This window comes from Dromiciops gliroides, chromosome 2 (assembly GCF_019393635.1).
Source record: "Dromiciops gliroides isolate mDroGli1 chromosome 2, mDroGli1.pri, whole genome shotgun sequence".
Taxonomy (NCBI): domain Eukaryota; kingdom Metazoa; phylum Chordata; class Mammalia; order Microbiotheria; family Microbiotheriidae; genus Dromiciops; species Dromiciops gliroides.
Window position 1 is genome coordinate 98,184,176 of NC_057862.1, and position 12,196 is coordinate 98,196,371.

General features: G+C 41.1%; 1 protein-coding gene across 4 annotated transcripts in view; it reads left to right on the forward strand.

The window, feature by feature from the left end:
• The window catches only part of AFAP1L2 (actin filament associated protein 1 like 2), a 143,392-nt gene that overhangs the window by 82,513 nt on the left and 48,683 nt on the right, over positions 1 to 12,196 (forward strand). For all 4 annotated transcript variants that reach the window (XM_043984691.1, XM_043984692.1, XM_043984693.1 and 1 more), the window contains 3 exons: positions 169 to 297; positions 7,554 to 7,646; positions 9,893 to 9,987. In XM_043984691.1, the coding sequence (XP_043840626.1) occupies positions 169 to 297; positions 7,554 to 7,646; positions 9,893 to 9,987 (317 nt within the window). The remainder of the gene's footprint in view (positions 1 to 168; positions 298 to 7,553; positions 7,647 to 9,892; positions 9,988 to 12,196) is intronic.

Consider the following 12,196-nt stretch of genomic DNA (forward strand, 5'->3'; position numbering starts at 1 on the left):
AGAGACATGAAGATTCTCACCCCAAGATCACAGAGTGACAATGTCAGGACTAGGGCCTGACTTATTCTACCCCTCCTTTCAGTGTACCATTCTGACTTTCACCATCCCGCGGTGCCATTCTTTTACACTGTTGTTAAATTTGTTTCTTGCCCTTTGTTTTTCTTTTAGCCCTAGAACAGCTGCTTACAGAACTGGATGCCTTTTTGAAGATCCTTGACAAGGAGAACCTGAGTAGCACTGCTGTGGTGAAGAAGAGCTTCCTTACAGACCTTCTTCGGCTCTACACGAAGACCAGCAGTGAGTCCTGAGTCATCCTTTCCTGAGGGTGCTCCTTCCTTTTTTGAAGTCTTATGGGAAGGAAAAGATTATTTGTGGAATCATCTTTCCATTCCCAGATAATCTTTGCTTTGTATAGCAGAAAAAGTACGGGTTTGTGGTGATACAGGTTTGGGTAGGGGGAGGCAAGTTGGCGAATTGCAGAGTATATAATGTGTTAGAGTAGAATTTACGCTCCTTGAGGGCAGGAATCATCTCACTTTTGTGCTATTCACCCCAGTGTCCAGCGCATAGTAGGATTTTTTTAACTGCTTACTTAGTTGATCAAAGAGCAAAATAGTAATTGGCTTAAACTTTAGCTTGAGGGATTTAGTCTAGATATAAAGAATAATTGTCTGCATATTAGTAAGGAGTCTTGGTGGGTGAGGCATTTTTTTAGTCTCATTAGTAAAAGTGCCAGTTCCTTAGAGCAGCAGACAGTTTTCAAATAAGCTATTCTTTGCAGTGACTGGCTTTTGTGGTTTAGTGTGTTTACTCTGGAAAAGTTACTGGTGTAACCATGACCTGAGGCAGAAAAGGAAGTTCAGGGAAACATGGTTTGGAGGCATGGAAAACCACAAAACCCTGAACTTCTAGGTGTTTTTCAAGAGGGAAGAAGATGGTAATTTTCAAGGATTTTTGTTTTGCTTTGCTTCTTTACTTTAAAAATATATTCAAATCTTTGGGCTAGTAAAAGAGAATTTATCCATCTCCCTGCCTTCTTGGCAAAACCTGACTGAAACTTTCCTAGGAGGTGAGAATCTTTCAGAGAAGGAAATACCTCAATCCATGACCACCCCTCTTGGGAAGTTTTTCCTTATGTTTAGTCTAAATCTCCCAAGCTGGGACTTAATGAAGGCCACTTTCTCATCTCTTGTTCTGTTCTTAGGGGAGATTGTTTTCATCTCCTGTGAAAGGGCGCTTCATATGCATGAAACTCATTGTATCCCCCTGAGTCTTCTTGGGGCAGCACCATTCTAGTTCCTTTACCTTAACCCAACCTCCAGCCATATTTGCAGCCCTTGATCTTCTGAAATTTTTCACAGCACTCTGTGTATATTTCCTAAGATTTCTTGTTATAAGTCATCTGAGCAATACTGAGTATTTGTGAACTTCACTTTAAAGAATTCCAGTACAGGATGTGAAGATTCAGATTGCAAAGAAGACAAGTTACCAAATAGTTATTCACTTTATAAAGGATTTTACATGACACTCCTTTAGATAGCTGTTAACCTTGTTCATTCAAATTATGAACTGAGTTAAAATCCTTGAATTTACTTATAACCTTGTTAAGGGCTAAAATTCTTGCTAGTCTGTCTAAAATATCTAATGAGTGGTCGCCAATAAATTATAAGCTTTAGCAAGAGTTAGACTTTTAAGCATTTATTAAGGAGAATAAGAATTTGGTAAAGAGAGAGAGAAAGGCCTAGATTCCTATCTATTAAAAGGAGAACGCATTTCTAGCTGCTTTCTCCACCAGAGTCCTCAGGAAAAGAGAGCAAGACAGAGCGCCCGGCTCCCCCCTTCTTCCTCCCACAAGCAAACGTCACTTCCTGATGCCAAAGAAAAGACTCCTGGTCTTGCCCTCAAAGACCTTCAGTTCATGGCGGAGCTTTTCTACAGTAAGTCTCCAGCAGGTGGCGTCATTCCAATCATTACAACCTTTTGGGAACACATCTGCTGTGTACAGCAAAGTAATCTTATGACAGAAAAGTGACCACATTCTGAATGGTCTCAGTGATCCCAATGTAGTGCCTACTTGGTAAAACTAGGATCTTGTTGCTAACGTGCAGTTGACCTTTATCCAAAGTGATCTCTGGGCCTTTTTTATGTTGTATACAAAATCAGCACCCTAACAATTTAAATTGAACATATATTTATTGATCAGAGAATCAGAATTTCAGAGTGAGAAGGGGCCTCAGAACCCATCTAGCTCAACACAACCCCCAAAGGAATCCCTATAACAACATTTCCAACAAGTAGGACGTTAGGCCTTTCTTTGAACTGCGATGAAGGGGCACCCCCTCACTACCTCCCGAAGCATTCCAGTCCACTTTTGAGTAGTTCTCATTGTTTGCAAGTCCCTCCTAACACCAATTTCCCCCTTTGCAACTTTCACCCATTGTTCTCAGTTTTGACCTCCTGGGATGAAACAGAACAGTTATAGTCCCTCTTATACATGACATGACATAGTAGATTAAAAGCTGGTCTAGAAGCAAGGAAGACCCAGATTCATTTCCTGACTCTGCCACATACTGTGTGACACTGGGCAAGGCAATTTTCTCAGGTTATAAATTATCTGGAAGGTGCCAATCTGCATTGGAAGAGAGAGATTGCTCATCTAGAAATTCCCTCTACCAGTGAAATCACAATTCAGTCCCTATCCTTTCCCAATAGCCTTTCAAGTCCTTGAAGACAGCTACAATATCATTCTTAAGTCTTCTCTAGGCTAAGTAAACATCACCAGTTCCTTCAGCTGATCCTTATATGGAATAGAGTCAAAGACCTTCACCATCCTTCTGCTGTACATTCTCCAGCTCATCAGTGCCTTCCCAAAAGTGTGGTGCCCAGAATCGAATATACTAGTCTGGAAGTTGTCTGACTAGGGCCAGAACTATAGGACTATTACTTCTTTTTTTTTCTGGGGCAATGAGGGTAAAGTGACTTTCCCAGGGTCACACAGCTAGTATGTGTCAAGTGTCTGAGGCCAAATTTGAACTCGCGTCCTCCTGAATCCAGGGCCAGTGCTTTATCTGCTGCGCCACCTAGCTGCCCCCGCACTATTACTTCTTTATTCCTGGAAGCCATGCCTTTCCTAACACATACCAAGGTCATGTTCACTTTCTTTAAGGAGTAGAAGTTGCCATATCACAATCTCAACTCATATTGAGCACCCGTGAAAACACCCATATTGATAGATCAACCAATCTATCTGCCAACATATGTTTATTATACATAATATATAATTATATATGTAAATATGAGAGATGATCACATAATAAATAATATATAAGTAAAAAATATATGTATACATGTATTTAGATATATAAAACTATGCCTCCCCTTATCTTATACTTGAGAAGTCAATTTCTTGACCCAAGTATAAGACCCAAGTATCTATCCCTATAGGATTTCATCTTGTTAAATTCAGCCTAATGTTCTACCCTGTCAAGATTTTTAAAAAATCTCAAGTCTGTTATCTACCTAGTTGTGTGTCATCTTCAAATTTGTTATGAGTGGCATCTGTGCCTTTAAAATTATTGATGTTTTTGTCTTTGTATTCTTAGTACTTAACATAGCACCTGGCACTTAGTAGGCACCTAATAAATTATTGTAGAGTAAACGTTGAGGAGCCCGATGCCAAGCATAGATTCCCAAGGCACTCCACTGTAGACCTCCTTCAAGGTTGTCACGGAACCATTAAAGACATGCCTTTGAACCCAGTCCCATAGTGCTAACTATGTATCATAGGCACTGTGGGGGGAAAAATGAAAACAACATAGTTCCTGCCCTCAAGGAAGTCTAGCAGTCCAGCAGGAAAGATAAGTCATATTAATTATAAAACAGAAATGAACTTGGCAAGTTCACAAAAGAAGTACAAATAAAAGACCATAAGGACATGGAGAAAGGAGGACACTTGAAGATTGTTCTGCTTTATTTGTTTCTGTATCCTCAGTGATAAGTACAGCGAGCCCAGCACATAATCAGGACTTAATGCTTTTTCATTCATTGTGGCTGGATTCGAGGGGCAGGCCACAGGGGCTTCCTTTGAGTGGGTCTTACAGAGGACTTTGAGCCCTATAGGATTTAGACTGGGAAGACACCTTAGAGAAGATCCAGTCTCCCCTCATTTTACAGATGAAGAAACTCAGGCCCAGAGAGAGAGATGAGGGTCAGTCGCCAAGCTGAGGGGCGAACCAGGGTCCCCTCTCTACAGATCCAACACTCTGCCATGCTCTGCTGCCTCCCTTCTTGGCATCCTGGGGACTAGCTTTCATTTGTTTTCAACAGGCTAATGTATAATCTGGCCATTCAGTACATATTTCTCAGTTTTATTATCCAGGCCATTGATTAAATGATCAAACCTGTACTGAGCTCCACATAGATCTCTCTGGACATACTTTCTGTTTTGACATCTATTTTTTTTTTTAAGATTTTTTTTTGGGGGGGGGCAATGAGGGTTAAGTGACTTGCCCAGGGTCACACAGCTAGTGTCAAGTGTCTGAGGCTGGATTTTAACTCGGGTCCTTCTAAATCTAGGGCCAGTGCTTTATCCACTGTGCCACCTATCTGCCTCCGACATCTATCTATTAATGCTCTGGCCATTAAAAAAAAAATCTAATAGCTGTATGGGTTAGTCTCTAGAAAATCTTTTCCCAGTTTATTATTAGCTGTGTTATTCAAGACAGTGACTCACAGACATCCTTCTCTCCTCAGTCTACCACATGGACCAATCTGTCCTGCTAGAAAATTAAATTTTTTAAAAAATTTACCCAGATTTTATTTTAGAGAAAAGAGGCTATTTTCCCCTACAAAGCTTATCAAAATTTAAACTTTTGTGTAGGAGGGTGGTGATGGAAAATAATTCCCCACACTCCATCATCTTCAAATGTTTAACATTGTGTATATTTGCCAATTATAGCCCCTCTTATGCATGACATAACATAGTAGATTGAAAGCTGGTCTTGAAGTAAGGAAGACACAAATTCATTTCCTGACTCTGCCACATACTGTGTGACACTGGGCAAGGCAATTTTCTCAGATTATAAATTGTCCAGAAGATGTCAATCTGTATTGGAAGAGTCTAAAAATTAAAAGATTTTTTTTTCTTAAAGGCAAATATTACATTCATGTCATGTGCTCTTTAATTTGATTGCTTTAAAAAATAACTTCCTAGCATCTTTGGCAAGCATCTTTGAATGGAGGGATCTGTAGGGTAGCATTTATTTGTTAAGAATTTGACTGGGAGCTGTGTGACCCTGGGCAAGTCACTTAACCCTCATTTCCCTGCCGAAAAAAAAAAAGAATTTGACTGGGTACAGTTTATTATACCTTATGCCACTGGGATTTTGGTCAACCATTTTTGTCCTTTGTCAGGCCAAGTACAATTCAGAAACAGGCTTTTGTTCAGATAAATGCTCTCCTAAGTGCTATAGAATCATACAATATTAGAGCTACAAAGGATGGTGGAGACCATCTTGTTTTTCAGATGAGGAACACTGAGGCTCAGGAGGGATGAGGGTTGGCAGAACTGAGGTGTAGAACCTAGCTCAGTTGATTCCTGTCTGAATGGTGCCCCTCTGCCCTTACCCCACACAGATATCCTGTTATCTCTTCTGTTATCTTCAGTGGCTGCCTTGTCAAATGGATGGAGATGTAAAAGTACTCTTCTGACCCAAACAAAACCATGTCTTCCTTTTGCAGATCTTCTCAAAAGCACCCAGAGTCTCCCTACCCCCTCCCATCCAACTACCCATTGCTAAGAGAAATAACCACCCCTGCTCCCCCTGATGATTTGGCCTAATTGGGTTTTTATTTGGATTTATGGCTTCAGGTCATTTAAGATGCACCCATGTTAGGGGTCAAGGGCACACAGGAGGTGCCGTAATGAGTCATCCTTAGCCAAATAACAAAAGTCCCTGATAACGAAATAAATAATGCTGAATAGGCCTTTCCACTTGTGGAAGCATGCCAAAGATAGAGGATGTTATTTGGTTTTTTGTTGTTGTTCTTGTTGTTTTTTTTTTAGTGAGGCAATTGGGGTTAAGTGACTTGCCCAGGGTCACACAGCTAGTAAGTGTTAAGTGTCTGAGGCCAAATTTGAACTCGGGTACTCCTGACTCCAGGGCTGGTGCTCTATCCACTGCGCCACCTAGCTGCCCCGGATGTTATTTGTTAAAAGAACAAAGTTATTGTTACTAATAACAACAAGGTGGGGCAGCTAGGTGGCACAGTGGATAAAGCACCGGCCCTGGAGTCAGGAGGACCTGGGTTCACATCTGGCCTCAGACACTTGACACTTACTAGCTGTGTGACCCTGGGCAAGTCACTTAACCCCCATTGCCCCACAAAAACAAAAAACAAAACAACAAAAAAACTAATAACAACAAGAATAACTTCTTTTCCTAACTGGCATTTATACAGCAAAGTACCCTAAGGCCCTACTTAGATGTACAGTGGGCCACCCTAGGTTCTCAAAGACTCTGCTAAGGATGGACAAGCTCTCCCAGGTCCCACCAAGCTAGAAAGGCTTTGAATACCAGCCAGTGATGTGTCACAAGCCTGCTGTCCGAGGACTGACCTAGCTAAGCTTGGAGAAGCTCATCATAGGAAGGTTGGTCTCCAGGTGATGATTTCTTTTTTCTCACCATAACAGCTTTTGACAATTTGCTGCTAAGGCAAAAGAGGAGTTGAGGTCTTTGTCCATGGAGGGAATTCTCACAAAGATGAAATCACAGATCCTTTAAGTATTATAGTAAATGTTTCTACTTTATCCATCTACTCTCAATAATATTAACTGATTGTTAGCCTCAAGCAGCCCTCTGAAATCAGTAAAGTATTATTAGCATTACTATCATCGTTACCATCATCATCTCTCTACCGAAGATGAAAAAAGTGAGAGATGCAGGAAATGATCTGCCCTGTTTCCTTGAAAGAGAGGAAAGGAAGAGAGAGAACAGTTGGGCTTTGATTTCATTAGTATAGGAACCCCCCAGTCAGTGAGTTAGAAGAAATTTATTAAGTACTTTAATGTGTAAGGCATTACGCTAAATTCTGGAGATGGAAAGAAAGGCCTTGCATTCTGATGGGGGAGACTACATAGAGACAACCATGCACATACAAGATTTACAAAGGGTGAATGGGAGGTAAACTCAGAGGGAAGGCACTAAAAGTAGGGGGGAGGGAGGACCAGGAAAGGCCTCTTGCAGAAGGTGGAATTTGAGCTGAGCCTAGAAGGCTATAAGTAAAGAGAGAGGAGAAAGAGGCCAGAAAATGAGGTTGGAGGAGTGCTTAACAACATGACACCCTGCTTTGGAAGGCCTGTTGACCCCTGGAATTGGTTCCTTTTAAATCAACTCAAATTCTTGGTTCTTTTTGCATCTATATTTTTTGATAAGGCAGATAAGAACGTGTTCTCCTCAACATAAGCAACAGTAACCTGGAGGTATAAACAAGTTCTCTTTCATCTTTGTTTTTGGTCAGAACTGAAGTGAATCTTGCCCTTTGGTCTTCCATAGGTTCCGATGAGGAATATATTTACATGAACAAAGTTACAACCCATAAACAGCCACCTGCGGAAATAGAAGGCAAAGGAAAAGACAAAGACAAAGGTATGGGATCCAGGCCATGGCAGCTGATTGGTGGGGTGGGACTCATATCCTGGAGGGGAGTGGTGACAGGGAGCATCTGCCACATTCCTCCATGACCCTAAGCATCAAAGCTTTGGCCGCGACTGGGGAACTATTCCTGGGAGCTGTGTTTTAGGAATAGGTATTTTGGGATGGCAGTGTTCTATTCTTCAGCTGGATGATGGTATTTTGGGATGGCAGTACTGTATTCTTCAGCTGGAAGATGGTATTTTGGGATGATTGTATTCTGATTTTCAATGGTCATGCCCATTTCTTAAAGTGTGCCTGTCTCTTAACCTTTTGCGTTATAGATTCCTTTGGCAATTTGGTGTAACCTATGGACCCCTTCTCAGAATAATGTTTTTAAACACGTAAAATAAATGCATAGGATTACTGAGGGAAGCAATTATATAAAATACAATTATCAAAATGTAAAAAAAACCCAAACAAAACCAAAAAAACATCCCAGGTTAAGAATTCCATCTTTAGGGACAAAATATCTATCTCTAGACCCACCTGATCATTCATATCATCATCAGGATGAGGAAGTAATGTTTCTAATATTGTAAAGTAAACCTCTTTGGGTGTTTTACTCCTAGTCTTGTAGTATGTATCTTTTCCTGATTAGATGTATTTGTTTCCCATCCCTAAGTTATCTTGGAATCTAAGTAACTTTTTTTTTTGGACATTTGTAAGCATATCTTAAATCCGTATAATCTCTTTTTTCAAAGCATTATGACAGTGCATTATCTCATTTATTTTTCTAATAGTTCTGTAAGTATTGAAAAAAGACAAAATGATTTTTTTACCAAGTTACACATCAAATTAATTAGATTGATGGGATTAGAATTTAGATAATTTGACTCCTGTGCCCTTGCTCATTCCCCCAAGCCACCTTGCCCTCTAATATAAAAACTTAGATTGATTTAACAGGAATGATATAAAGTAGGGTTCATTCTTTTTTTCTCCCCCTTTATCTTTTTTTCTTCCTTCCATCCATTCAACCATCCAGGCTGGAAGTTTAGTGGCCACTCGAAGACATAATCCCATTACTGATCAGCACAGTACTGACCTTTTCCATTCCTTCTTCTGTTTGTTTGTTTGTTTTTTTTTGGGGGGGTTGTTTTTTGTTTTGTTTTTGTTTTTTGGTGAGACAGTTGGGGTTAAGTGACTTGCCCAGGGTCACACAGCTAGTAAGTATCAAGTGTCTGAGGCTGGATCTGAACTCAGGTCCTTCTGAATCCAGGGCCGGTGCTCTATCCATTGTGCCACCTAGCTGCCCCCTTTTTCCATTTCTAATCTAGACTGGTTTGTCCCTCTTTAGCCAACTCAGCCTGGTGGCAGCTTGTTTTCAGAGACTCACCATATTGTATTAGTGCAGACACTCAATCATCTTAGCCTAGTGCAGCTCAGAACCCCTGAGTTCATGAATCACCAGTTTCAGCCTCTCTGAGACTGACTAAGGCTCATTCTTAAGGTCCTGAAGGTAACCTTGAGGCTGTTGAATTGACTCTAGTGCCTCATACATATTTCTTTTAAGGATATTAGTTACCAAAATTTTAAAAAACCAACAAAACTTGGGGGCAGCTAGATGGCGCAGTGGTTAAAGCACTGGCCCTGGATTCAGGAGTACCTGAGTTCAAATCCAGTCTCAGACACTTGACACTTGCTGGCTGTGTGACCCTGGGCAAGTCACTTAACCCCATTGCCCCCCCCCCCCACAAAAACCACAACAAGACTTAACAGGGCTTTTCCACAAAACACGTGACTGTTTGGTGCCACTAGTTTTTAGACATGATTCCCTTACCCTTTGCCCCCAAGCCTCAGCTAAACTATCCCTTTTGAATGGTGGCCAATCTGCCAAAAACAGTTTGCCTGCTGGAAAAATTATGGGATGGAAAGAACCATAATCACAGGGTAAACACTGAGTCTCTCTATATAGCAGTCACTCCTGCAGGTCTAACGATTACTGAAGACACTGTGGTCTGTACCGTTTTTGACCCAGGGGAGTAGGGGGAGGAACATTCCAGAAATCCAAAAGAATTTTTCGTACAGCTGAGGTGCCACTGCATTGTATTCTTGGAGAGAAGATAATATATAGTCTTCAAAGTAGCTCCTGAGCATGTCCCACCAGGTTTCCTTCTCAGATGTAATTCCTGTGCATAAGATTGCATTCTACTATGAAATAGACACCTCCCACTAACATTTCTCTGTTTTTGTCATCACAGCACCGAATTCGTCAGATCCTCAGACCAATGGGGAATTGGTACAGCACTTATCTGCTCCGCAGAAGAGTCTACCTGATCTCCCACCTCCTAAAATAGTAAGTGTCCAGAGCTGGGTCCTGATTCCTCAAACTTAGACCTCCCCTCACTTTTGGTGGTTGTTCAATGTCACGGTCAATAGATTAATTAACCAAGGTAATTTTTTGAGCACCTACTATGTGTTTAGATTTATGCTAGACATGGTAAGGTAGACAGAAGCACAATACAACCCAAACCTTTAGCTCAGGTAGTTTATAACTTAGCTAGGAAGATAAGCCCATTGAACTTGGAAGTGTCATAGACAAGAAGGTGACTCAGCATTCTTCTGAAATTGCCCTCTCCAAGGTAACCCTTAATTGCTAAATCCAAAGGCTTTTTCTCATTCTTCCTCCTTCTTGATATTTATGCAGTATTTTACACTATTGGGCACCCCTTTCTCCTGGGTGCTCCCTCCTTACTCAGGTACAACACTGGTTTCCATGGTTCTCCTAAATGTCTGACTATTTCTCTGTTTCATTTGCTGGATTATCATACGTGTTCTATCCCCTAAGAAGGGTATTTCCCAAGACCCTGCCATGGATGCTCTCTTCTATTTCTGACCCTTCTTGGTGATCTTATCAGCTACTATGGGTTTAATGACCTCCATGCAGATGACTCCTGGATACTTCTCTCCAGCCCTAGTCTCTTTCCTGAACTCCAGTCCCATACTTGTTGGACTTTTCTAAACTGCATTTCCAGGAGATATCTCACACTCAATATATCCAAAATGAGATTCATCATCTTGCCCCTAAGCACACACCTCCTCCAGACTTCAAATTTCCCCTTATTCTGTTAAAGATGCCACTTTCCTTACACTTATCCAAGTTTGCAACATCGATTTCCTCCTTGACTCTTGCATTTCCCTAACCCCTGATACAAAAAAATTAAGTCTTATCAGTTCAAAATCATCTCTGCATCCATCATCACCTTGTTTCCACTCAAATGGCCATCAGGCAAGTTTAAGCCCTGATTACCTTCTACTTGGATTATTGTTAACAGCCTCTTAACTATTCTCTCAGTTTCTCTTCTCTCCCCTTTCAACCCATCTGCTACACAACTGCCAAAATCATCTGAGGCATGGGTTTGATCCTGACACTCCCCTGCCCAAAGAACCTTTAGAAATGATAACATTTCTACAATAAAATACAGATTCCTCAGGCATTTAAAGTCCTTCAAATTTTGGCACCAGCCCACTTCTCCAGGATTCTATCCTTTGTGTATTCTATGCTGCAGGCAAACTGACTTCCCTAAACTTGGCATACTGTTTTCCTACCACACTTTTGTTCCAGTTGACTACCTATGCCTCTCAGTCAAAAAAAACCTTCTGTGTTAGGGGAAAGGAGAAAAGGAGAGTGTCAAAATTCACTCCCTGCCCTCAAGGAGCTTGCAATTTAATGGGAAGATGGGAAGCAAACCAGTATTTTGCAAACAAGCTATTTACAGGCTAAGTAGGGAGTAAATAAGAAGGGGAAGGCACTAGAATTAAGAAGGAAAGGCTCCTTATAGAATATGGAATTTTAATTTGAGGTTTGAAGGAAACCCAGGAAGTAAGAAGGCTAGAGATGAAAGGAAAGGAAGAGGGAGAGCATTCCAGGCATGAGGGACAACCAAAGAAAATGGCCAGAGCTGAGAGATGGGAGCGTTTTTGTTTGTGCAACAGCAAGGAAGCTGATGCCATTGAATCTAATAGAATCCCAGTCTTCATTTGAGGCTTAGCTCATGTGCTGTCTCCTATGGGAAGACTTTCCCCTTAAGTATTAACACTCTTTCCACTTAAAATCATGATGCATGTACTTCTTTGTTTATACGTGGTGCTCCCAACTCCTCCCAATAAAATGTTAGCTCCCTGAGGTCTTCAGCAGTGCTTTGATACAGTTTGTTCATTGTCCTTCATAAGAGAAGAGGACCAAAATGGCATCATGATGTTGGGGTAAATGCACAGTGAGTCCAAGTGTGGCTGATCAAACCAATATGAGCTTGGAAGCCTCTACCAGGGGTTAGGCTCAAATAGTCCATATGAGTGGTTTTTTTTGTTTTTGTTTTTTTGGTGAGGCAATGAGGGTTAAGTGACTTGCCCAGGGTCACACAGCTAGTAAGTATCAAGTGTCTGAGGTCCAATCAAATAGTCCATATGAACATTTGAGAAGAAAAGGTCTAAATTTGCGCATCTTCACATTTCTTGAGTTACTGTAATTCTGCTTTGCTCATAGAGCATAGCGCCTTCTTTGA